The sequence below is a fragment of the Penicillium pulvis genome, assembly GCF_028828015.1.
Source record: "Penicillium pulvis strain IBT 33274 chromosome Unknown contig_12_segment0_segment0, whole genome shotgun sequence".
Taxonomy (NCBI): domain Eukaryota; kingdom Fungi; phylum Ascomycota; class Eurotiomycetes; order Eurotiales; family Aspergillaceae; genus Penicillium; species Penicillium pulvis.
In genome coordinates this window covers 3,434,720-3,459,578 of record NW_026643072.1, presented here as the reverse complement: position 1 = coordinate 3,459,578, position 24,859 = coordinate 3,434,720, and the positions used below count along the sequence as shown (strand labels likewise).

At 49.1% G+C, this 24,859-nt stretch overlaps 10 protein-coding genes across 10 annotated transcripts; 6 read left to right on the top strand and 4 right to left on the bottom strand.

The window, feature by feature from the left end:
* Nucleotides 1-571: 571 nt before the first annotated feature.
* Nucleotides 572-4,201, top strand: N7503_002507 (uncharacterized protein; the record flags this gene model as incomplete). The annotated part of the gene is made up of 1 exon (XM_057062054.1): nucleotides 572-4,201. One exon carries the CDS (start codon nucleotides 572-574, stop codon nucleotides 4,199-4,201), a length of 3,630 nt encoding a protein of 1,209 aa, XP_056926016.1.
* Nucleotides 4,202-5,525: 1,324 nt separating this feature from the next.
* N7503_002506 (Lipopolysaccharide-modifying protein) lies at nucleotides 5,526-6,615 on the top strand (the record flags this gene model as incomplete). Its single annotated transcript, XM_057062053.1, has 4 exons — nucleotides 5,526-5,657; nucleotides 5,726-6,433; nucleotides 6,482-6,554; nucleotides 6,611-6,615. 4 exons carry the CDS (start codon nucleotides 5,526-5,528, stop codon nucleotides 6,613-6,615), a joined length of 918 nt encoding a protein of 305 aa, XP_056926015.1.
* Nucleotides 6,616-9,075: 2,460 nt separating this feature from the next.
* Nucleotides 9,076-11,079, top strand: N7503_002505 (transient receptor potential ion channel family protein; the record flags this gene model as incomplete). The annotated part of the gene is made up of 2 exons (XM_057062052.1): nucleotides 9,076-9,439; nucleotides 9,494-11,079. 2 exons carry the CDS (start codon nucleotides 9,076-9,078, stop codon nucleotides 11,077-11,079), a joined length of 1,950 nt encoding a protein of 649 aa, XP_056926014.1.
* A 510-nt stretch (nucleotides 11,080-11,589) lies between these two features.
* Nucleotides 11,590-14,173, bottom strand: N7503_002504 (elongation factor G; the record flags this gene model as incomplete). The annotated part of the gene is made up of 4 exons (XM_057062051.1): nucleotides 11,590-11,644; nucleotides 11,706-13,735; nucleotides 13,799-13,910; nucleotides 13,971-14,173. 4 exons carry the CDS (start codon nucleotides 14,171-14,173, stop codon nucleotides 11,590-11,592), a joined length of 2,400 nt encoding a protein of 799 aa, XP_056926013.1.
* A 457-nt stretch (nucleotides 14,174-14,630) lies between these two features.
* N7503_002503 (50S ribosomal protein L36) lies at nucleotides 14,631-15,117 on the bottom strand (the record flags this gene model as incomplete). The annotated part of the gene is made up of 3 exons (XM_057062050.1): nucleotides 14,631-14,670; nucleotides 14,739-14,773; nucleotides 14,863-15,117. The coding sequence occupies 3 exons, from the start codon at nucleotides 15,115-15,117 to the stop codon at nucleotides 14,631-14,633; spliced, it is 330 nt and encodes a 109-aa protein (XP_056926012.1).
* Nucleotides 15,118-15,604: 487 nt separating this feature from the next.
* N7503_002502 (threonine dehydratase, biosynthetic) lies at nucleotides 15,605-17,365 on the bottom strand (the record flags this gene model as incomplete). Its single annotated transcript, XM_057062049.1, has 2 exons — nucleotides 15,605-17,122; nucleotides 17,180-17,365. 2 exons carry the CDS (start codon nucleotides 17,363-17,365, stop codon nucleotides 15,605-15,607), a joined length of 1,704 nt encoding a protein of 567 aa, XP_056926011.1.
* Nucleotides 17,366-18,042: 677 nt separating this feature from the next.
* On the top strand, nucleotides 18,043-19,000 carry rcf1 (respiratory supercomplex assembly factor RCF1; the record flags this gene model as incomplete). Its single annotated transcript, XM_057062048.1, has 3 exons — nucleotides 18,043-18,191; nucleotides 18,307-18,377; nucleotides 18,460-19,000. Coding segments are annotated over 3 exons (639 nt in total), but the record flags the coding sequence as incomplete, so codon positions are not given.
* A 968-nt stretch (nucleotides 19,001-19,968) lies between these two features.
* On the top strand, nucleotides 19,969-20,574 carry N7503_002500 (MARVEL domain-containing protein; the record flags this gene model as incomplete). The annotated part of the gene is made up of 3 exons (XM_057062047.1): nucleotides 19,969-20,044; nucleotides 20,100-20,385; nucleotides 20,445-20,574. 3 exons carry the CDS (start codon nucleotides 19,969-19,971, stop codon nucleotides 20,572-20,574), a joined length of 492 nt encoding a protein of 163 aa, XP_056926009.1.
* Nucleotides 20,575-21,303: 729 nt separating this feature from the next.
* Nucleotides 21,304-21,716, top strand: N7503_002499 (Short-chain dehydrogenase/reductase SDR; the record flags this gene model as incomplete). The annotated part of the gene is made up of 2 exons (XM_057062046.1): nucleotides 21,304-21,339; nucleotides 21,387-21,716. 2 exons carry the CDS (start codon nucleotides 21,304-21,306, stop codon nucleotides 21,714-21,716), a joined length of 366 nt encoding a protein of 121 aa, XP_056926008.1.
* A 1,014-nt stretch (nucleotides 21,717-22,730) lies between these two features.
* N7503_002498 (uncharacterized protein) lies at nucleotides 22,731-24,339 on the bottom strand (the record flags this gene model as incomplete). Its single annotated transcript, XM_057062045.1, has 9 exons — nucleotides 24,232-24,339; nucleotides 24,114-24,161; nucleotides 23,916-24,045; nucleotides 23,813-23,856; nucleotides 23,648-23,747; nucleotides 23,239-23,595; nucleotides 23,102-23,180; nucleotides 22,862-23,045; nucleotides 22,731-22,812 (listed from the first exon to the last, which is right to left on the bottom strand). The coding sequence occupies exons 1-9, from the start codon at nucleotides 24,327-24,329 to the stop codon at nucleotides 22,731-22,733; spliced, it is 1,122 nt and encodes a 373-aa protein (XP_056926007.1). The 5' UTR covers nucleotides 24,330-24,339.
* Between the last annotated feature and the right edge of the window lie 520 nt (nucleotides 24,340-24,859).

The following is a 24,859-nucleotide window of genomic DNA, read 5'->3' as shown; positions in this document are numbered from 1 at the left end:
TTTATCCTGTACATCTTCGTCTTGTCCACAGGAACTGTACGTCTAGTTGTACTTTTGCGTTAGACCCAAATGCTAGAGGTTTTCCTATGTCTCATCATCACAAAATACTGTAAAAAGCTATATGGGGTAGGTCGATTAGAAAAATAGATCCAGGAATCACCCAAGTTGGTCGCTATGTCCAAGTAAAATCCAGGTTGATGTCAATTTTTGTGACAAGATCAAGGGTTTGCTGGCTGCTGATTCATTTTGTTAGCTTCCAGCCAATTTAGGCTCGACAACAGACGCCAGCACAAGGCCTGAATCGAAATGAAAGGCCCATCAGCAACATTCATTGGATGAACTTGTGGTGGGAGAGGTATATAATGCTTAGATAAGCTCGACGCGCAACAGTGTAGATCATTACGTCCTGCAGACCCTCGCATTAGGTCCCGCCAGTGTCACATTTCTTGGCTTTGGATTTGACCTTCTCTTCTCTTTTTCGCGTCCATGCTTTACTGTTGCTGACAAGCCATGCCTGTTGCACCCCAAAAGGGCGTGGCAATCTACATCGTTTGCCCTTCCCTTGGCTTTGATGTCGTCACGAGCGGACCACCCTCCCGTGCGGGATTCAGGGTCTCCGACGGGTGAACAGCATGGCACGCCCGAAGACAGACGACCGCAGTATCAACGATCCAACGGTGGCTCATTTGGGCGACGAGCTATCCCACCAAGCGATGGCCGCGCGAGTGGTGAACTAGAAGGGAGTACACTAGGCAGCAGCTCTCGTGATGGGGATCGAAGGACCCCGAACCAGCGCAGATCGCAGAGCTCCGGTGGCTTTTTGCTGGATTCGTTGCCTCGATCCAACAGTATCAGAATTAGTTCGCACCGTTCGCGTCCATCGGATACGCCCATCGAGAGACGAAATTCCCCCGACCCTGGTATCGTGGTACCTAAGAAGCGATCCCGATTTCCGTGGAATCGCCATAAGGACTCTGCCTCCGAGTCAGCTGCGGCTGCTACAACACCGACTCCAGCAGTCATACAACAGACTTCGACGCCGCCTCCAGATGACCAACGATCTCACACCTCTTCAACGGCCGAGCCATCAGCGCACGATACGCAGCGAACTACAACGGGGCTGGATAGAGACTCCTTGCAGATTGTGAACTTGGCCCTGAATCTCAACGAATCTCGAAGAAGAAATGCTTCTGGATTGCCTTTGACTTCTAGTGGCCGCAGGCCGTTGTCTGTGTCTCAGCCTATAGCACCACCCGTGGACCTACGTGGCCCATCTTCAAGGGGAAACCGTGTTTCGTACGAATATTCACAGCGCAATTATACCCAATTTCCAGAGGAGGTGCCTCGAGTCCCACAGCAAAGCAGTCAGTCCCCGGTGGTGGAGTATCTACCAGCTACTGTGGTGAATGACAATCGGGCCTACGAGTTCTCTGATAGCACTCTTGCTCGGGCGGAAAGGGCTCGCCGTCATTTTGATCTATTTCACGAATATCTACGACTGCTGCCTTTGTTACCTCCTCTTCGGAATGGCCCAACTGCGGGGGATGCTGATTCGTCATCCATTTCGGGCCATAAATCAGCAGCTAACCGTGGCTATAATCCCTTGCAAATGATACGAAACAGAAGGATCAGATATCGAGAAAAATGTCCAATACATGCAGAGGCAGAAGGTTGGCTTGACACCGGAAAGGTCCATGATTGGATTAGCACCATCGAGGAACAGTACAGCCCTAATAACTACGATGAAACACAATCTATCCAGCTTCCTTCTTTCAAGTCAGGCCAATCGCATATGTCCCAGGGGGATCCAGAGGACCTAGAGTTGTTGGCTGCCTCGCCCCCGTCAAGCCTAAGGCGTGTGAGCCGTACAAACAGTGTGAAGGCACCTCGGCTACGTCTTGACTGGAAGATCTCACCTGCCGAACTCATAGCAGATGTTGCTTGGATTGAGGATTTATCTAACAAAGCCAAGATTGTCGACAAGGATGGTAACAAGATCTATCCAGATTCCGGGGAGCTCTCCTTGATTGACCCCGAGGCCGAATTTGCCGCTGCACAGAGAGAACACCTTTCTGTCGATGTGGGACATTCTGCAGACGACGGACCCCCTTCTCGGAATACATCCATGTCAAGTTCCCACCCTGCCCGTGCTCCCGAGTTCAAAAGTCTGAATCGGGGTCGCCATAGACACAGATTCCAAAGCCACACCCAAGGCTTGCGAAGCCGCAGTGCTTCTAGTTCGCGGAAGCGTTCACGTTGGGACAAGATGAAAATGCGTTCCGGCAGCATTTCTAGTGAGTCCAGTGCAGACGGCCGCAGGTCAGTGGATCAAAAACATTCAAGCCTGGAACATTCGCGCAGGGATTTGGAAAGATTGTTGCATGGAAGTCTGGCAGAGTCATCTGAATCTCGGAAATCCCGCAAAAAGTCCTCAACGGCCGGGGCAGTGCACACAGACCGGAACAATCCAGCCCAAAATGCATCAAATAATACAAGAGCGAAATATGCCGCGAGAAAAGCATCGTTTTCCTCGGCTGGGAGCATAGAAGATCGATCTAACCAAAGGATGTCTCTGGAGGGAATGGACAGCTCAGTCCCCAATTCTCCTGCCCAGCCTAGTTACTTCCCCAGCATCGCTGTGAATTTATCCCCACCTTCAAGTCGATCCCCCTCGCCTGCTAAGAAAGGTCTGCGGCACAAGATCGCCTCGCGCCATGAAAGGAGCAAGAGCAAGCAAGGAGACCGAGAGCTTCGAGGGTACGAGGATGAGGACTCTCGCTTGGCCAGCGTAACTTCTAATCCCTTGCCGCCTCCATCTGCGCAAGCTGAAGGTGCCTCTAAGCTTGAGCCAAGCCCTCTTCCCGACATTGTGTCTTCTTCTTATGCCGACGATGGTATGACTGAGGGCCAAAAAGTCGACTCTTCCAGAGGACGAAAGGGCCAGAACCCTCCTGAGTCTAAGCTGCGTGGAATCTTGAAGGGCCCGGGCCGAATCGCAGAAAAAGTTGGGAATGAAGTTTCCAAGGTTGGAGATCTCATCTTGAAAAAAGATGTACCTCCCGACTCTCGGAAATCCTCGTCAGCAACGACCCTTGCGTCGGACTCTAGCGACTCGGAAGAGGAAGAGAAAAGATCTGATAAGCGGAGAGGTCTTCTGCGGCGCCTTCCGACGCTCGGAGACGAACCCGGGCGCCTTACTCGTCGGGAGTCGGATAAGGGAACTCCTTCGAGAAGCTTCATTTCGACATTGCCCAGCTTCACGTCCCCATTACGACAAGATGAAAGAAGCGCATCGCATGAAGCAATAGACTACGGTAGTCCTCGTGAACGTGGGCCTGCGTCACGGGAGGCTTCCAAAAGAATGAGTCTATCCCGAAGCAAAACCTTCGACTTCGGCCCTGCCTTAAGCGCAAACCGTGGTCACACAAAGCCACACGAAATCAGGGATCCTTCAGTACCTTTTAGTCTCACCCGTCCCCCCGTCACTGGTCTTGCCCAGGCTTCCCCTGGATCTCCGTCAAAGAAAAGGCCACCTCTCTCGGGCTCTACCCGCGCCTGGAGTATTTCTGGCCGCAGTCTTCAAACCTTGAACGACTCCGGCATCCCTGGTAAGACGGAAGTTGAACGAACTCGAACGCTTCTTCTATCGTCTGGTATCAAAGCCCGGGAGATTGTACGGCGAGCGCATACTGTGCGCGAGCCACCTCCCCCTTGGCTTCAAAGCTCGATGGGCTCCACTGCATCTATTCCACGAGTATCCAGGATCGGTGAATACGACCTTGCTGCCCAAAACTTTCTGCGTAGGTTTGAAATGACTCAATACTCTTTTCAACAATCAATGCATCACTTCACCACCACTACCTCCTCTCCTCTGCACACGCAGTTGAAAGACCTGGAAACTCTCGTCAATCAATCCCTCACACCTCGTGTGCGAGCCACAGCCGATGATGCCGAAAACCTGTGTGTGCAACTAAACACGACAAGCACGCTGGCAGTAAAATCACTGAGCGACGCCCTCGATAGAGGCGTTAGAAAACGTCGTCGCCGACTGCGCTGGGTACGACGTGCTGGTTTCGTCGTACTAGAATGGGCTCTCGTCGGTATGCTGTGGTGGGTCTGGCTCATCGTTATGGGCTTCAAGCTCGTGCGCGGTGTCTTTCGAGGGGCCATCACTGGTGCAAGATGGGTCCTCTGGCTCTGATCGGCTTTGAGAAGTTTCTAAGACGCTCATATCTCATACCATATTTTCATGACTTCATCCTCTGCCTTGGTGCCTCCACTTCGGGTCTCCTGCTTAGCGTGCTCATTATACCCTTCGGCCTGATGTTGCTGGCCCTTATATCACTTCTTGTGGACAATATTATTCGTTTTAATGAAGCTTTTGACGCCCCCGTCATTTGTATATAATGATCTTCTATGCTTTCTTTCTTGTCAATGTCTAATTAGAGTTTCAAAACATATTGTATACAGTGTTCTCTGCTTTATAATACCCTCATACTATAGACAATGATTGTGACGTACCCGTGGACGTAAATCTGCACTTGTAGTAACCACCACTGGTTTTTGTGTGTTATGTTTGCGTCTCTAATCAGAGACCTAAATACTTTCTGTTTGTTTGGATCGACATGTTGCCCAGATGGGTCTGCGTCCAGCCAAGTCAGAGAGGATGGAAGTATTCACGTGCTTGCCTGCCCGTAGTAAACAGAGGGTACGGGAAGTTCAAACTATCCGCAACAACTTTAAACAATTGATGTCTCTTGTTGCCAGTTGAACTTCCATCAATCCATATGCATCAATGGGCGTGCATGATACAGCTCTGATGGAAATAACATTCAAGGCAATATCTCCTCTCATCAATTCTGATATATAAACTTAGATAATCCTCCCAAGCCTGAGATGTGCGGCAACCTACGCTACTTGGAAACCCACAAACTTTAAATAGTCCCATTTCAGAAAGATTGAGTTGACAAGATCTTCATAGATTATAGGTTTTTGGATCCCAAGATGGTGCAAAATTGTCAACAATGATGTTACATTCATGGATATTCATTGATACGCGAGTCCGCCTTTGTGCTATTCCAAGGACTTCCTTTCATCGCAACAATCTCATTTAACTTGCTGATGAAAGGACAAGTTCAACGGTGCCCCTCGTGCTCCAAGACTGGCTTTGTCTTCTCTACTTTTAATGTATCTCAAAATAGTAATACTAAACAATGGTGCAATACTGACATATATAGTCTTTACTCTTCCCGGGAAAGAAAGTAGTCCATTTGACCTTAGCCCAACCTTTAGACTAGATAACACTGAATCAATCTGACTTTCAATTCAATCATATTTTACCTAGCACTGGAGGTACTGGGTACGTCCTCACAATGAGCGATCATCAACTCACCACCCACCCAAACCAAACTCGCCCGAACTTCCCAGCCCGAGCTGGTGCAATCCGCAGATCAACTAACCCTCTCAATAGGTGTGCAGCATTTAAATCGGTCACTCTAGCTCCAGAAGCCGATCAAGGACACGCCATGCGGAAACACAAATCCCCAATCACTAACTGCACACCCAGCTCAGGCAAGGGAAAACACAAACCCATGAAAATCACCACCTCACCCGTCCCTTCTCAAGAGCAAGACTGGGTGATATGCTCCCCAATCGGTGTAAGAAAATCTGCTCCCAAGGTCTTACACATGTGGACTGTTCACTAACATAAGCTGAAAATACACAGACGCCGAATCGTGGCTGGAAAGATGAGCTGACCTGGGACCTCGACGGCGTCCGCGCCCTCCGCGAACTTCTCACACAATGGATTAGCTTAGGTGTCACAGCAAGCGACATTGGAGCTTTCCTCGAAAGCGTACTCTACAATCGAGATGAGCACCTTAGCGGCCGCCTAACCCGAATGGTGAATGACCACGAAACCCACACGGAGATCGCACTAGATCTACTGAAGCACTACCAGATCCGCGACGACGCTAGTCAGCCTCTTTGGGAACTGAAAGGCTCTCAGCTCGGCAACAAGTACTCTCTTTCCGGAGAGCCAAGCACACCAAATATACACAGACCAAGTCAACCCAGCGAGCCGAGCAGTAAAACCCGACCCAAACGCCCAAAAATCAGAGTACCCTTTCTCTTTCGAGTTGCGTCTAAGCCTATCTCAGAGCCCGAACCGAGTCAGCCGTCGAAGTGCGATACCTGGTACCAAGTCCCCGCTCCCAAACCCCTCCGCACATTCAAAAAGCCCTACTTCATGAACGATATGGAACCAAGTCCAGATATTGAGGACGCGAGTGAAAGACCTGGTGGGAAGGCTTGCTGGTCATTTAATATCAGCGAGGATCTTACAATGCTGACCATCGCGGAGAGGAGAGCACTGATGGCGAATACGGGGGCTTTGCCTCCATCGTTTGCGGCGGAGATTTGCGATTCTGCTCCGGTTATGAGTTTTTCTTGTTTGGATAGGACTAATGCTTCACAGAATCAGGTGCTAAAACAGGAAGAAAGAATGACCACGAGTGGTGGTAGTAGGGGATCCTATTCCTCTTCTGATTATGGGGGTATGTTTCTCTTATCTCAATATGTGGTTTTATGGGATTGGGCTGACTGATGTTAGACTGAAAGTCAAGGCTTTGACATATTGCGTGAATGGTTCCAGCGGTACAGTTAGGCATTGATTGAGAAGGGAGCCTGACCTAGCCAATGGCATTTTTATTTTCCTGTCTCTTATGCCCATGGGTGGCTTGTATCCAGAGTTGAAAGAATGAAACCTCCTTGCCCATAATTTGGTTATTTCATGGGACATTATATGCGTGTCATAACCACATCTGGTACTTATTTCAAGTTGGATTTGAATTGGCAACTAATTTTGGTCACTTGTTGTGCCAACTACCCAAAATTCTGCAGTCTCTGGATTATGTAGTCAGCAGCCCAGCCCTGATCAGTCTCCGCGGATCTTAGAACCTTCTGACAGCCAGTATCGAGGTCGCGAGCATCTACGTGATCGATTCTGCAAATCCACTGTCGAGAGCAGAACCCTGATTTCCAGCATTGACCTGTAGACAGATACAGCGTGGCTAGCGTGCCCAGTAGCGCACGTAAATAGCGTGGAAATCCATAGATACCAATGCGCCAAGAAAAGTGATGAAAGGAAACTTTAACACTCAATATAGAGTCAAAGCACAGTGGGTCTGCCCTCGCGGATCTATATGTTAGCCAATTAGAGAACCTAAACTTTTCCTTGTGGCCAATAAGGGATGCATGATCATCATAAAGGGCAAATCACAGTAGATGGTAAAACGTCTATAGAGGAACTGGATCTACACGATGGTATTGCTTCGACGAGATATCCATCGATGTCTTCTTGATTGGTTTGCAACCTTGGATGGTCCGGTTGGGTAGACAATGAGTAGCTTGAGAAACAAGGAACGAAACTGATCCTTCGCTGGGTCTCGGCCAACTATAGGCTCCCGTCCTTGGTCCATTAGCGGGTGTAAAAGTGGTGGAACTGGTGCGGATAATCACTGGACCAGTTATCGGGATTACCCTCGCGGCACCTGGGACGTCATTTATGTCAACCGCAGCCGGCTTCCTAATCTCCATGTAGGTCATACATCGGCTAAAAAGTCAAAATAGTCGCTCCAACTTACCCTCAACGCGGGAGTTCGAGATATTAACAATGATCTGACAAATGACAATCTACATAGATTCAACTCGTCCAGGACGTATATATCTTTTGTTGAAGGCAACGTCCCGGAGTCATCGCTAAAAGAGGCCTAAGTCTCCCAAACTCCTAGAATTGGCAGGAAAGGAACGGGTATCGTGTATGTCGAGGATAACTGCTACGGACCAAATGGTTCAGTGCTCGGCCCGGTTAACAGCAGGAAGATCCTGCGTCGGGTACGTCATATATGTGACGGCCCGATCGATGGGCCACACGGATGGCAGATGTGTTCTTCCTGCGATGTCGATCCCCAATATGACGAGCGGGCTGATAGGATCGCTAGGTGCGTTGATGTCAATTCGAGACCGTGCGCGAAATGGGGGCTCATATCATGTTTTTGCCTCTCTTGCTGCGGCAGCGACAGATCCATTAGACCCCGAGGTCGGCTTGTTTCTCCGTGAAAAATCGGTCGCAGAGGGCTTCAAGTAGGATTCGATGGATTCATCCCTTTTCGTCTTTGAACTTCTGGATGTGGTGATCAGGGGTTGGAAGAGCTTTCAATATTCATTCTCCTGATTCACCCTTTAACCACGAGAGTGGGGTACTTTCGAATTGCACAAGCCCCGTGGTCAATTTGGGGAATGAGGGGGTGACGCCACGGTGGCTTACTCCGGTAACGCATTGTTATAACCCTGTCCGCATCTCGTGGCCTGATCACATCATGCAGGGTGCGTATGAGGTATGCAGGTTGTTCTTTGGCCTTGTTTTCTCTCGAACTCCAAAGCTTGATTTCCTACACGTGTACCAACTGGACCGGTAGCGTATTGACGAAGGGCCTGGGCTGAAGGGGGTGCAAAATATGGAGCCTTTGATTATTAGATATGCATCATCGTTAGTTCCACCATTTAAGTAACCAATAGTGTGGCCTATGGTGTGAAATGTGGATTATTTAAGCGGGAACCGGCCTCAGCCGGAGCATGGTATACCAGCACGTTCAGAACGAGCTTGGCAGTCTCACCACGGTCTACGCCTTCATTAACTCCGATTTGGACTTGGCAACTATCTCCGGTTTCCCTGGGACCCTTTTTTCTTTCCAGTGAAGGAAAAATGCAACGAACGGGGGCGGGACGCCGAGAGTCCGCGTGGACGAATATCCGCGCAATCCCGGCACTAGAAGAAACCGGGAATTTTCCTCCGCTCCCTTTTGCTTTTCTTTGCCGCCTAGATTTACGTGGAAAAATGTCGTATTACAAACTATCGCTTAGTTTAACCGTTGCTTATGCCTAATTATAGTGCCATTTGATTACGTTACACAGGGTCCACGACTGATCTGGTCAACCTGTAACGCCTTTTCCTCCTTTCTCACACCCCAACCTGTCACTCGTTTTTCATGGCTGGGTGTTCCGGTAGACTTGGAAATGCGTCTACCCTTGAGAGTTTCATCTCTCTGGGTGTTACTTCTCGCTGAACTGGTCTCTGCCACCGATTACATCACAACCGATGCATTGGAAATCTGCCAACCCAACTCCGCTATCAGCGTGAGCTACTTTACCGCCAAATTATCACGAGCTGGAGAGCTTACCCTCGCTTTCGTTGGAAATGTGGGCATCTCCGGCAAAATCACAGCCGACATCCAGCTGTTGGTGTACGGCTACATGGCTGTCAATGAGACCATCAACCTTTGTTCTTTAGGTGTCGATAGTCTCTGCCCGGTCTCATCGGGCGCTCTTGATATCCCGCAGGCCACCGCGAACATCTCCTCCATTCTTTCCGACATTCCCGGTTGGTTACACTGCCTCCGATCTACCTGACTTTCAAGGCTAATCATTCCTACAGGGATTGGATACACGGTGCCCGACCTAGACGCTACCATCGTGATCTATGTGAAAAATGAAACAACGGGAGGCAATATCGCATGTCTCTCCGCCGATCTTGCCAACGGTCATACCGTCGATCAACCCGCAGTCTCATGGGTTCTCGCAGTAATCGCGGGCCTCGGTCTCTGTGCATCCGCACTTTCTTTCATGAGAGGCCACCTGAATACCGCCACACACCTATCTTTTTACTCACTAGCTCTTCTAGAGTTAATGCAACAGCAGGCAACGATCGGCCTCAGCTCCGTCAACCTCCCACCCATTGCACAGTCATGGACACAGATGTTCCAGTGGAGCATCGGAATCTTACATGTTGGCTTCCTACAGACTCTCTGCACCTGGTACTTGCGCTCAACAGGTGGCACACCGTCCGATCTCATGACCGAAGCAAAAAGCGTCTCTGTGATTACGCAAAAACGCAGTCTTGTCGAAAACTCCCACATATCAACGAATCTTCTCAAAAGAGCAACATCCGCCATATCAACCACTTCAGCCGATTCAACCAGTACAGAAATCACCATCAAGGGAATCCGCCGCATGGCCTACCGAGCCAGGATCGAACCCACCAACATCTTCATGACAAGCTATTCCGTGTTCATGTTCTTCGGCTGCATAACGGTATTGATAGTACTGGCTTTCAAATTCATTTGTCAAGCCCTGGGGAAATCAAACAAGCTCCCCGACCGACTTCGATTCGTCGCAGCAGGCTTACAAACCACCAGCCGAGGAATTTTGCTCCGCTTTATCACGCTCGTCACGCCGTCAGCAGCAGCGTTCTGCTTCTGGGAATTCACTCGACTCGACTCAGCCGGCGAACTCGTCCTAGCCATTTCATGGTGGGTCGGCATAACAATTTGTCTAGCTTTGACAGGAGCCAAAGCCATATACCACGTTCAAAAATCCCGAAGATCAGGCATCAGTGCCTCATACGTTCTTTACTCAGGTCTGGATAAACTAAGCCGGAAGCTGAGTTTCCTTCACGTTCACTATACCGCAAACACCTATTACTTTTTCGCCATCGCACACCTCTACACTCAACTCAAAGGCATCGTCATCGCAGTCTCTCAACACGTTCCAAAAACGCAGGCCGTCATTCTCTTGGTCATAGATGTTATTATGATGGGACTCGTCATTTGGCTCCGCCCATACATGGATAAAAGCATGAATCGATTCGGAGTCGCAACAGCCATCTTCGGCTTCCTGAATTCGCTCTGTCTCCTCTTTTTCTCGGAAATCTTCACCGGACCCAAAATGATGAACAGCATTATCGGAGTCATTTTTTGCGTTTACAATGCGGTCTACATGCTTGTTTTGGCTATTTTCCTTATCATGTCTTTCGTCTACGCCTTTGCCCTAAAGGACCCTGAACGTCGATACCAACGCGTCAGTGACAACCGCGACTCTTTTATCGACTTGCATACCGCTGTTCCTGATGAACTGGAAGATTTGAGCGCCGCTGCTCAAGAGCCCAAACTTCCTCCACAGTCATCCTCGAGCCTCTTGCTCAGTTCTCACAATGGGGGGCACCCGAGGTCTCGTGATACATAATCTCCTTTACACATATTTGCACATATTAGAAAATTTTCACATATAATTTGTTATATCAAGATTGAAACGCAAGTCATCGATTTTACAGACCTTTAGTAGATTAAAATAGCTTATATTCAAGCACCTGCTGTCTCAAATTGGAGTCTATCTTGCGGCTACGAGAAAAGAAAGTAAGTCAACGTACAAGACATCGTATTGTTCAGACAGGAGAGTAGAAAGTAATATCTAGAAGTTTAAAGTACATATCCCAAAAAAGCCGCGCGAGATGATATAGTGCCATGACGCAGAAAGTACATGAGAGATTTTTGAGTCCACGGCAAAGCCGAGAACAATGAACAGAAGCCTGATCTTCTATAGAAAGACAACAGTCTATGCTGTACCTGATCTCCATTAGAAAATGGTTGAGGCCCCGCCGGGCCATATGAGAGTAATTGGGGAAATAAATGTTACATGTGTCGGAGAGAAGGCGGATGGAGATCAGACCAGACGGTGATGCGTCTGGTGATAGGCTTATTTCTTGTTTCGGTCGGCCTGGGCCTTGATATACTTGGCAATAAGCTCCTTCCTGTACGGCGAGAATTGATCAGCATAAAGAAAGTTAACAGTGAAGGGGGTTTTAAACGTACTGCACCTGCGGAGGAGCCTTCTCGTAGTGGCTGAACTCCATTTGGTATTCACCCTTACCCTGGGTGGCGGCGCGGAGGTTGGAGCTGAAGCCGAACATGCCGTTCAGACTGCAATCAGCGTAGATGGTGAACTCGTCAACACCGGTCTCAGTGTCGTTGATGGTGGCACCACGCTTGTTCAGCAGGGCAATAACATCACCCTGGAACTCGGACGGGGCGGTCACCACGGTCTTCATCAAAGGCTCCAGAATAGCGGGCTGACTGTCCATGAAAGCCTTACGGAAGGCCTGTTGGGTGGCGTTCTTGAAGGCCATTTCGGAGGAATCAGTCATGTGAGTAGCACCGTCGTTGATGACCATGCGGGTACCAAGAACCTTGTGGCCAACGAGAGGACCCTTCTCGGCAGAAAGGTTGAAACCCTTCTCACAAGCGTACAGGAACTTCTCAGAAATGCTACCACCGACAATCTGCTGCTCGAACTTGTTCTCCTCGAGAGTACCAGTGGGCTCCATCCATCCCATAACACGGGCGTAGTCACCAGCACCACCAGTCTGCTTCTTGAGCAGGTGGTCGAACTCAACACGGTGACCAATGGTCTCACGGTAGGCGACCTGAGGCTGACCGGTCTCGCAGTCAACGCGGTACTCACGACGCATACGCTCAACGTAGATGTCCAAGTGAAGCTCACCCATTCCGGAGATGATGGTCTGTTCACTCTCGTTGTCGTAAGTCACCCGGAAAGTAGGGTCCTCTCTCTGGAAACGGGCCATGGCCTTGGAGAAGTTGGCAGCATCCTTACTCTGCTTGGGCTTGATGGAAAGAGAGATGACGGGCTCAGGAACGAACATGGAAGACATGCTGTAGCCGAGCTGTCCATCAGTGAAGGTGTCACCGGAGGCACATTCAACACCGAACACAGCACAGATCTCACCAGCACCAATCTCGTTGACCTCCTCCATCTCGTTAGAGTGCATACGCACAATACGGGGAATCTTGACCTTCTTGTTGTTGCGGGCGTTGAACACGTTGGCGCTCTTGCGGAGAGTACCCTGGTAGACACGAATGTAGGTCAACTGACCGAAGTTGCTCTCTTCCAGCTTGAAGGCCAGACCGACGAAGGGAAGGGAGTTGTAGGGAACAAGCTTGACGGAAGCCTCATTGCGCTTCTGGTCAAGGGCAAGGTTCTCCACTTCAGCGGGGTTGGGGAGGAAGTCAATAACACCATCCAGCATGGGCTGGACGGACTTGTTGGCAAGGGCAGAACCCATGAAGACAGGAGTGAACTTAAGACCAATAGTGGCGCGACGGATAGCAGCGCGGATCTGATCCTCGTTGGGCTCAATCTCATCGAGGAAGAGCTCGGCCATCTCGTCGTCGACATCAGCAAGAGTCTCAATGAGCATGGCTCTTCGCTCATTGGCGATATCCTTGACCTTGTCGGGAATTTCATCGGTCTCCTTGAGGGTCTCTCCGCTCTCACCAACATTGTAGATAGCCTTCATGCGGATCAGATCCACAACACCCTCAAATTCGTCCTCAGCACCAATGGGGACCTGGACGGCAGCGGCGGGAATCTTGAGCTTAGAGTTGATCTGGTCAACCGCCTTGAAGGGGTTGGCACCCATACGGTCCATCTTGTTAACGAAGGAAATACGAGGGACATTGTAACGACGCATCTGACGGTCAACGGTGATGGTCTGAGACTGGACACCAGATACGGCACACAGAATCATGACAGCTCCATCCAGAACGCGCAGCGCTCTCTCGACCTCGATGGTGAAATCAATGTGACCGGGGGTATCAATCAAGTTAATGTGGTACTTCTGATCCTGTCCCTCCTTGTCCTTCTTGACCCAGTCACAGAAGGTGGCAGCAGACTGGATAGTGATACCCTTCTCACGCTCCAAATCCATTGAGTCCATCTTGGCGCCGACACTGTCACGTCCACGGACCTCGTGAATGGCCTTGATACGACCGGTGTAGAAAAGGACACGCTCGGTACAAGTGGTCTTACCACTGTCGATATGGGCCTATCGTAGAAAAGCTGTTAGACGCTGTAATAAACAACAGAAAGCCGTTGGGATAGTATATACCGCAATACCAATGTTGCGAACTTTATCCAAACGAGCCGCCTCCACGGGGTCGAGGTTGTCGATAATAGCGGCTTGCGACAGGGTGTCCGGGCTGGCGGCGGCGGCCTCAAGACTATGAAACAAAGAACGAAGATTAGAGTATAGCCGGTATAGAACAGATTTAGAAACTTACACCGCAGACGCAGTAGCGGAGGCATTGCGTCGTTGCTCCCATGTCTTCAAAACCGACTGATAAGCCGGCGCGACACCGGAAGACCGCAAAGCGGCCGTAGATGCGCATCGCGACTGCAGAAGGCCCTGAGACTGGAAACGAGAGGATCTGGCCAGGCCAGACACCGCACGGTACTGCAACCGTGCAAGAGAAGGAGACCTCATGGCGATAATCAACTCAAAATAGAATTGATCGAATCAAGACAGATTGATCAGCGCTTGTTTTTTCGCGGAAAAAAAGTTCGGGGAAGCCAGGAACGCGACACGTGACCGCTGGCCTGTCAGGAACCACGCATTACATGTCCCAGCATTTTCAACATGGAGGCATGTAGACCTGACTATATGGGCAATTTTGCACGTAGGAAATGATACTGTAAAAGATGGAGGATCGATCGTTTCGAATTCCGAAGCCATGAATCATGTATAGATCAATAGAGTTGAATTGATTCAGTATAGAGACCGCAATTCTGGTCCCGAGACTATTGTACAAGAAAAGACCCAAGCGCCGCAATAATGTCCCAAAATACATCTGGACTAACACATATGCAAAGTTATAGGCAGAGGCGGAGATCAAAGTCGTGCGTGCCGAAGAAAGAACGAAGCGGAAAGGCATCCACCCACTCTATTTGCCTTGTCGCTGCTTGTGCTTGGCGTTTTTCGAGCTGGAACAAATGCATATTAGTATTCTGAAAAAATGGGGCAATCTGAATTGGGAATGTATAGATCGTACCAGATAATGAAAACACGGTTCTTCCGGCGCACAGGCTAGAGAATTGAAGTCAGTATCTAGACATATATCCCTCCAACGGTCCTCTGGGACATCCCAGCAGAACCAACATGCATTTCAAACATACCTTGCAGCCATCACACAGGCGCTTCACTGAAGACCGAGTCTTCATTCCCCGAATCTGAAGCTGCCGGGAAGTGCCAACGGCGGCAGTGACAGCATTGCTAGTCTGTGATTGAGCGCGCAGCCTCGTGAGACCATTCTGGACCATGTGCGAAAGAGGACGGGCAGATGCGACTCCGGAAAATGAACGACGCGAGACGGAGGGGAGAAGCTGGCGGAGTGCACCGGGGGCGCGGAGGACAGTTCGGAGGGAGAACATGATGGTGGTTGTGATCTTTCCTCGGGAGTGGAAGGGAATTATCAAAGGCTCGGAGCCTCTATTCTCGTTATGAGAAATGGACAGCTAAATGCAAGTGGTTGTCGTTGGCTTTGCTCCCGGGGTTCTCGCTCTTGATAGTGCTTGGAAGATTGTTGCCGGAGGTTGTGTTTTGCCGGGCCGATCCCGCCCCGATGTTGATTGGTGGATTTGCAACAATACTTATCAAACAATACTAATCTACATCAGGATCAACCTGGAAATACATGAAAGAATTAATAAAGTGTGAATTGACACAGAAAAAGCTATCATACAGTCCAAGTCAATTCTCCATAGTCTATATGCTCAGAACCCAACGCCAAATGAAGTACAGAGACGGAGTTGCACTTTTAAGCCGCTGAAAAAGAAAGAATAAAATCACTGTTCATCATATCCCGGTATGTCTCCATCCAATATATACCAAAAAGCATCATAGCGTCATATGATTCCATTACGAGCGAAGGAAAGTCTGGTAGGTAGGGGAATCGGTGTGCTCGCTGAAGGGGTAGCCTAGGTCGCGAAGGAACGACTCGAGCTCATCCTTCTCTGTAGTAGGGCACTGGATACCACACAGGACCTTGCCGACGTCACCACCGTAGTTGCGGTAGTGGAAGAGGGAGATGTTCTGGTTGGGACGGAGAGTGGTCAGGAACTTGGCCAGAGCACCTGGTCGCTCCGGGAACTCGAACATGAATAGACGTTCGTCCGCCACGTTGGAGCGACCTCCAACAAGGAAGCGAACGTGGCGCTTCACAAGTTCGTCATCGCTGAGGTCCTGAACTGACATTCCTGAGCTCTCCAACTCCTCCATAATCTTCGCCAGGTCATCCCGACCAGTCACAGCAGATAGTTGAATGCCCATCAGCACATCAGCAACGTGCTCCTGTGCAAACCGGTAACTGAAAGCGGTCACGGAGTGAGGCAGGATCACCTCAATGAGCTTGGCAAAGGCACCGGGTGTCTCGGGGATCTTGACACTCAGCAGAGCCTCCTTCTTCTCGCCAAGGGCAGCCCGCTCGGCCACAAAGCGGAGACGGTCGAAGTCCATGTTGGCGCCGGAGGTGATAGCAATCAGCTCACGGTTGGTGTCGGGGCTAGGGTTGTTGGCAACATATTTCTTGAGACCGGCGAGGGAAAGAGCACCGGCGGGTTCGACGACTGTTCGGGTGTCCTCGAACGCATCCTTGATGGCAGCACAGATCTCATCGGTAGAGACCTGAACAATCTCATCGATCACATCACGGCTAACACGGTAGGTTTCCTCACCAACGGACTTGACCGCGGCACCATCAGCAAAGAGGCCAACCTCCTTCAGGAAAACTCGTGTGCCCTCATCCAATGACTGAGCCATGGCGTTGGCATCGTAGGCCTCCACACCGACCACCTTGACATGAGGCGCAATGCGCTTCATGTAAACACCAATACCAGCAATCAGACCACCGCCACCAACGCCACAGAAGACTGCCTCCAGCTTATCCAAGTTCGCCTGGCGCAGCAGCTCCATTCCAATCGTACCTTGACCAGCGATAACGTACGGGTCGTCGAATGGTGGGATATTGGTCAAGCCGTGCTGCTTTTCCAATCGGTGGGCCTCGTCCTTGGCCGCATCGAAGTCATTTCCGTGAAGAACCACACTTCCACCAAGACGAGCGACGTTGCGGTGCTTAATAGCCGGAGTTCCTGAGGGCATAACAATAGTCGCGGGAATCTTAAGCTTGCGGGCAGAGTAAGCGACACCCTGCGCATGGTTTCCAGCCGAGCATGCAATCACACCCTTCCACCGCTGCTCGGCGTTCAGGTGAGCCATTTTGTTGTAAGCGCCACGAAGTTTGAAGCTGAAGACCGGTAGCAAATCCTCACGCTTGAGGAGGACTCGGCTCTCGAGTCGGTTACTCAAGTTGACGGCATGGTGGAGGGGGGTTTCGTCGAGAACATCGTAAACGCGGGATGTCAAGATCAGGCGGAGATACTAGAAACCATAATGTAAGGAATGGGAGGAAACAGCGGGCAACTAAATGATTCTCACATCAGGGTAGCCATTGGGGAGCAGGCAAGATTCGGGAATTCCCCAGTCTGGGGGCACTCCAGGGAAACGCGGGTTGCGCTCTGAGGGAGGCGTGGGAGCGGCGGTGTATTCGGTCAAAGCGAAGCCATTCATTTTGGGAGGGGTGACTGGTGTCTTAACGCCATTGGCGACAGGATGGTCAGACATGTTGATCCTGTGAGAGATTGACCAATCTGAGAGTACTCGACAAGAAAGTTCAATGACTCAGAGGAGGAGGTTTGTACTCTAGGGAAATTCTTTGATCTCTGACTCTTTTTTCCCGCGGGGGAGCGGGATCGGACCTTATGTCATCAACACCGGTCCACAGCCCTAATCATGATAGATTACAGTGTAACCAATAAGCCTGATTTAATTTGTTAGAATGAATGAAGAGTCTATAGGCTCATTAATGCATTGTCTAATAATAGCGGGGTATGTCTGGAGGTTGCGGTGTGAGGAATGTATATGTCGAATATTCTCAAAGGTGGCGGTCAGCGGAGATACGATGGCGACATTTGCATAGATTTTATTATCGATTGATGCCTTTTTTATTATAATTCCCAATACTTCCTAGCCTAGCCTGGTCCTATTAGCTAATTCCAAGGTAGATATAAAATTCCAACATTGATTTCAAAATATTAGCCCATATGTTAAATAGCCCATCAAGCTCAGTATACAAATTGCCTGATAGGCTTATACAATGCGGCGGAAGAAAAACTCCTTGGCAAAAACCTCGCGACGTCATGCTGTACTGAACACCTCTCGCGTGCCCCAGATAAACACCATCACCGAGCTTTAATCGCTTCCGGAACTGAGTTGGAATTTATCCGATCATTCCGACAGCTATTTGCAACACCGAAATCCCTCTGCAAACCGCCCGATCCAAGCTCCCACGACCCCAACAGTCGGAGCACCCAGCTCTACTGATTCGTACAAATATCCGCCATAATGAGCCGCGAACCCCTTCCGTCCTCAATGGATACTGCGGAGAGCAGTCTGTACGTGCAAACCTCATTAAACACCAAGCTCAGCGCCGAAGCAGGAGACACTACCTTGGAAGAACATGTGAGGGGGCGGAGACCAGTTCACTAACAAGATATTCTCACCAGCCAATTTCGCGAGGAAAGCGGCATGCAGAAATTTACCAGACGCCTTAAAGAAGAGCCCTTGGTTCCACTAGGTATGCCTACGAACTTTCGCGACCCGACTTACAAGCAGCCCAATTAAGCACAAAGTACTAACTCATGCGTCCACCGCCACAGGATGCGCCGCCACATGTTACGCCCTCTACCGCGCCTACCGATCTATGAAAGCCGGCGACTCCGCCGAGATGAACCGCATGTTCCGCGCCCGTATCTTCGCCCAGGCATTCACACTAGTCGCCTTGGTGGCAGGCGGTATGTATTTCAAGACCGAGCGCCAGCAGCGCCGCGAATTCGAGAAGGCTGTGGAGGAGCGTAAATCACAAGAAAAGCGCGATGCTTGGTTGCGGGAGCTGGAGGTCCGTGACAAAGAAGATCGTGAGTGGCGTGAGCGCCATGCTGCTATCGAGGCTGCGGCGAAGGAGGCTGGACAGAAGCCCCAGCAGCCAGATGCCGCTCGCGCGTCGATTGAGCCGGCAGATGAGAAGAAGGTCGGTGTTTTGGATGCCGTGAGGGTTTTGCTGGCCAAGCGGAACTAGGGTGATCCTTGCCCTTGTAAAATACTATGACACGTTGTAGTGATTGATCTGTATTATTTTTGTATATAGCTGCTCCAATCTCCACCAAGCATTTGACGTTTCTAGGTTTACTCTGAAGTCACACTGATCACATTGCATGACAAGCCTGATGTATTGAAACCATATTCACCTTATTTTTTTGAGTTCTCCAGGCTGTTTGTCATGGTCAATTGCATGTGGGACGGTGCCTGGCGCGGGCGTGGACGGGATATTGTCCTCCACTGTAGCTTCTCGCGCCTCTGATACGTGGGCTGACCTACCGTGTTAAAATATCACGGGTTGAGACCACTTAAGATGCATTAGCGTCTCTCGCAGTCGGCCAAACTAAAGTATGATCGACCCGGTTGTAGTAATTTGGTCGCCGATTCTACCTCGGACTCATGTGAGCATGTGAGATCGACACTTTAGCGTCATAGAATCACCCCAACATGCTTTAGCAGTTCTCGTTTGCCAGCTGTTTGGCCCTAAAAATGAGTTTTCAAATTAGCGCATAGTCAGAGGAGATGCTTCAATTCCCCCCAAATCACTGAATGATTCATCTATAGGAAGCTTGGGAGACACATAGGAGTAGTGTAAACTGGCAGGGTGCGTTGTTAATGGATCCCCGGAACGTACCCGTGGAGGCGCTAAAACTTTGATAGTTCGGGCCAAAAGCCCTGGACAGAACCCCTGTCAGGGTTCCGGTCTCCACTATGCTCGGGTTCGTTCCTGTGTCGAGAGCATGCAGGGTCTCTTGCCCCGGTACCTTGCCTAGGCATTGATATCACACCATGACGTCTGGCCACACTAGTAAACCGCCTCGGTCTATTGAATTTTCTTTTAGTGTAAACTAAACCCCAACAAGATCCTGTTGCCTATATAAGCTTTGGATCTCCCCCGCTCGGCCTGAAGTGGATCTTGCTCTTTTCCCTTTCGCATGAGTATTGTTTACTGTAACGCGCGGGAAACATTCGACTCTGTTTCACTATACAATCATCCAGCCCAACAAATACTTGGACATTGAAAAAAAACCCTGCATTCCAGCAACCAAGTTCACATACATCTATTCAACATGTTGTCCTGGGTCTACCCTATCCGGATCGTCCAGGCTATCTTTGCCCTGGCGACCATCGGTCTCACTGCATACGGTTCGTCACGCACACAAGACAGTATCTAGCTATGGCTAAAGCTTATAAATTCCAGTCATCGGATCTTTATATTCCGAATGGTCCTTCTCCAATGTGATCTACTTCATGCTCTTCAATGGCTGCTGGACAGCCGTCGTCGCCGTCCCCTACCTAGGCCTCGCTCCACTCTGGCTCCCACGCATCTCGCACGAGTTCGTCATTCCCGCCGTCGAGTTGATCACCATGGGACTCTGGCTCAGTGGATGGATTGCCATGGCTGCAATGATCCCACACCCGAGCCAGTGCAACTATGCCAGTTGCCATGCTCTTGAGGCGCAGATTGTTGTTGGGGCTATTGAATGGTAAGAGAAAGATCAAGGACCTTATTTATGAAGACGGCATTTCTGACTTTGGATGTTAGGGCTCTTTTCTTGTTCACAAATGTCTATGCTGTTATGGATGTTAAGAACTCGAGGAGCAACCACAGGGCTCGTGAGCAGCAGGAGCAGCAGCCCGAGATCTCTCAGGTTGATGCTGCCGAGACTGCGTAAGGTATACGGAGATAGTTTTTTCAATCCGTTTGGGCTCTCCGGCTCTGATGGTTTAATGATGAAAAAGTGGCATTGAAGTCAGTACGAAACGATACGATGGATTATTTAATGGGATATGTGGGGAACTGATATACCGTTCCTGTGGCCCCACGGGGCTTCATCTTTTTGTTATTATCATAGCATGCATATAATGTTTACCATAATGTAATGGATATATCTAAAGTATGTTCACCAGTTTGTACTTTACCGGTCTTTCTTTCTAATGCCATGCCGGCGAAAGAGATCGTAGGACCTATCGCAAGACAGTGTTCCTTATAAACTGAACCCACTAGCGATATACATTGCCCCAAAAACTGTAATATGCTATGGCACCTGATGAATTCTGGGGTTTTGATAATCTCAGGGTTGTTTTGATCCGACCTTTGTGGTCATCCAAACAATGGCTATTATATTTCTCTCAATTCCTCGGCTCCTAACAATAAGCTAACGAAGATTACCCCAACTTACCGGTAGCGTTGAATATACGAGGCATTCATTTATCGATATAGTTTTTGACTAGAGTAATCTATGAATACAAAACCTCTTAACTTAGTACGTGGGGCTGGGATCATGGTGGCTTAGCATGAGCCGGGGATAGTTACAAGGCATCCAGCGTGCTGACCATCTTCACCTCTTCTCCTTCCCTCTAAAGATTACGCCCTGAAGAAAACCCTGGCTTGGTGCTCAACAATGAATAGCCCTTTTATAGCCGTAGTCACTGGCACCGTAAGTCTCCTACTATTGTAACAGGTCGATTCTCACCATTGTTTCAGGTTCGAGGCATCGGGCTTGCTATCTGTGCTGCGCTGGTCCGGCAATCTGAAGGTCCTTTGGTTCTATACGCAGCCTCTCGCTCCGGGAGTTCTATTGACTTGACTGGCCTGTCTATTCCTCCAACCGTGCAAATCCGCCCTGCTAAGCTGTCCCTCACCGACAAGGCCAGTATCACCGCTCTCAGCACAATGGTCGGCAACGAGCACAGGAGCTGCGACATTCTCATCAACAATGCCGGGCTCTACTATTTCCAAGAGAACGTTACTGCCATACAACGCCAAGAGACCTTTGACGTGAACTATCGCGGTACCCTTAATGTATATTACTAGATATCTCATCTTCTCCTCGTCAAAACCACTAACTCCCCTTGGTCTGATCTGATATGCTACCCGTTATGAGTTTCACCATTGACCTTGGGAGTCTCAGTTGCAAACATACGGAATATCTAACTTTGTTTGGAATCCCAAAACAAGCCAGCATTTGGCAGATTCAAACTTGTCAATCCGCTCTCTGAAAGGAATCTTGTCACACACTTCATCGTGCAAGCAGATCGCGAGTATGCAACACCGTGATTCATTCTCCATCATCTAGTAGGCGCTTCTACACTTTTTGAAGACAACTCGATAGACCCTGCTGCGCCAGTGAGACAAGCCTAACCGCATATATAGAGGACACAATGCATGATTCGTCTCTTTGTTACATTGAATATGCCAACGATTGAAGACTCCAGTACCTAACGCAACGCAAAATTTAATAAGTCGAAAACTCTGTGACGCTTTTCTAATGGAGAATGCTTGCGAATCAAGACTATGCCGTGTACAATGGAAAGTTGTCGATCATTTGGAAGCCTGGCGAGTGGTCTGATTGGCCCGATGGGGCAAATTGGCTTTGGAGATGGTCACATGGAATCCCCACCGCAAGATCGCGAATAAAGCACAGCGGCGGTAAGCGCATTGCTAAGTCACAGATCAAGCGCTGAAATTTAAGTCTTTCCGGATACGTCGGTTGGTCAGTTTGAATTTGAGAAGTGGATACACTTGTAGGTTTCTGCCTGAGTATCTGGCGGACTTTGGAAAGAAGCGATGCAAGGCCTGCGGCTTATCTCCGTATCTACTTGTATTGTCCTTTTGAGTATCCTCAGTGCCACCGACATGCTTGTCTTCGGGCTCAGCATCTGTGATCAAATTCTTCAAAATTGAATGTCAAATTGCATTGGAATAACAATAAATCTAGCAAATCTTTCCTGGTATCACTGCTCTAACAATCTAAGTAGACATAAAGAATTCATAAACAGTCGTCAAACTAGGGAAGCCAAATTGGCTTAACTCATCAAACATTGCACTTCATGCCAAGTCCATTCCTTCATAGTCTGGTGGAGGCGTAGGCGAAGAACCCTCCTGGTGATATCCCAAGACCTCAGCATACCTATTCCCGAGTCAGCTCTGTTCCTGCGGAAAATACTACTCAAACTTACATAATAGTCTTCCAAACATCGGCCGGTAGGTTTGCATCAAGGAAAGACCAGTCAATCGCCTCTTCCGCTACCGGCTCATCGTTAGGATCATGATATGGAGCAAGGTACGTGGAAGTGAGTGCATCGGCGGCAGATATCCTCTCATCGGGATCATATTGGAGCATCTTATCCAAGAGCATTGTGGCTGCTAACGTGTCAATTCCATATTGACTTAATGTCATGGTGAACTCAAGTGCATACCTTTCATGTTTGCTCCTGGGATGAGGGTTGTCCAGGGCTTGCGAGAGTACTCAGGTAAAGAGCGGACGAAACTCATAGTCTACTGAAGTATTAGTATTCTTGACATCAGAAGTAGTCTTGCGCGGGAATGAACGCACGTTCGGACTAGTAATATGGGAAATAACGTGATCGGGGAGAGACCCGAGAAGCTTGGTGATTACACAAAACTGGTCGATATGGTTCTTGCCCAAGAAGAGAGGCTCTCCAAGTAGCATTTCAGCAAAGATACAAGCTGCGCTCCAGATGTCGGCTTTCTCGTTGTAACGCTTCCAGGTGAGCATTATCTCTGGGGCACGGTAGTATCTAGTTGATACGTAGCCGGTCATTGATGCCTCTTGAACTCGAGCTAGACCAAAGTCGCAAATTTTAAGGTCGCAATTTTCGTTGACCAGAATATTGCTTGGCTTCAGATCACGATGGATGACACCAGCAGAATGAACGTATTTGAGACCGCGCTGTGAGATATTAGCAGTAGCTTAATGACTGTTTGAGGGAGTAGTTAATCACCATTATTTGGTACATGAAATACTGTGAAAATTGATTATCCACTTTCTTAGATCTTAAAAGAGTGTGTAAATCGGTTGACATGAGGTCTGTCACAAGGTAGCTAAATTTGAAGGTTGTTCGGTTAGTTTATTTTTGCGGTATACATCAAGATGTAGAAGCTCATACATGTCTTCCGAGGGCGAAATAAAAATGTCATTCAAATGAATAACCTGTCAAAATGAGTAATTAGCAGCTTGAGCGCGTCGAAGACAACCGTTTGGAGACAAACGTTTTCATGTTTGAGCGTTTTCAACAATCTGACCTCTCGGTACATGTGCTTCGCAATATTCTCAGATTTGAAGGGCTGGGCAAGTTTCTTGACAGCAATTGTGCGCTTCGTAATCTGATCTTTGGCGGAGCTGAAGTGAATAACAGTAAGTGGTAAGCTTCTGTTGTAATTTGAATATTCGATTATTGGGTATCATACCATACAAGTCCCGAGACACCAATTCCAATAGGCTCTAGGTGACTATATCTATACATGATTCATTGTAAATATACTATACATCCATGTTTGATTCGCACAATGATAGGTATTCACAAACCTTTCGGTTGTTTCAAATGAGGAGCCTAGAACTGTCTTTGTGGTAAACCGAGCCATATCTTGGCCGACGGTTGGGTCTTGAGTCACAGACGGCGACATTTGAGTGTTGATGTCTTACTGGGCCACAATCATATAATGTAAAGCCGGGGGTGTGTTAAAGAAATATTTGATTGTAGTTGATCTTAAAAGATGTCAAAGTAATTTGGAGGAAAAATAACCCATTGCGGAGGACACAAACTGTTTTTATTAAAAGATCTCATGATCCACAAAGCTACTTCGATCACATTCGGTGGCGTACGGCATGCTTTGACATAAGTGGCTTAAGGAAAGTGCAGCGGCACCACAAAAGTCTCCAACAACCTACAGACCGCCTTTGACACACGTGGATACCGCCTTCGCAATCCAGAAAAAGCATTGAGAAGACCCGCCATGATTGGTGGAACCCTTTCCCACTCCGATTAAATGGCCTACGAAACCTTGGCACTAGCCGTACTCCCAGCACACATATCGGGGCAGAAAGTGGCAGAAAGTTACCTAATCAAGATGTTGTCGAACACTTTTGATTGTGGCACTGCAACTTCCCAAGGTGTATACGGTGCCTCAGCCACAAGTAAGGTTGGTACGGCGGC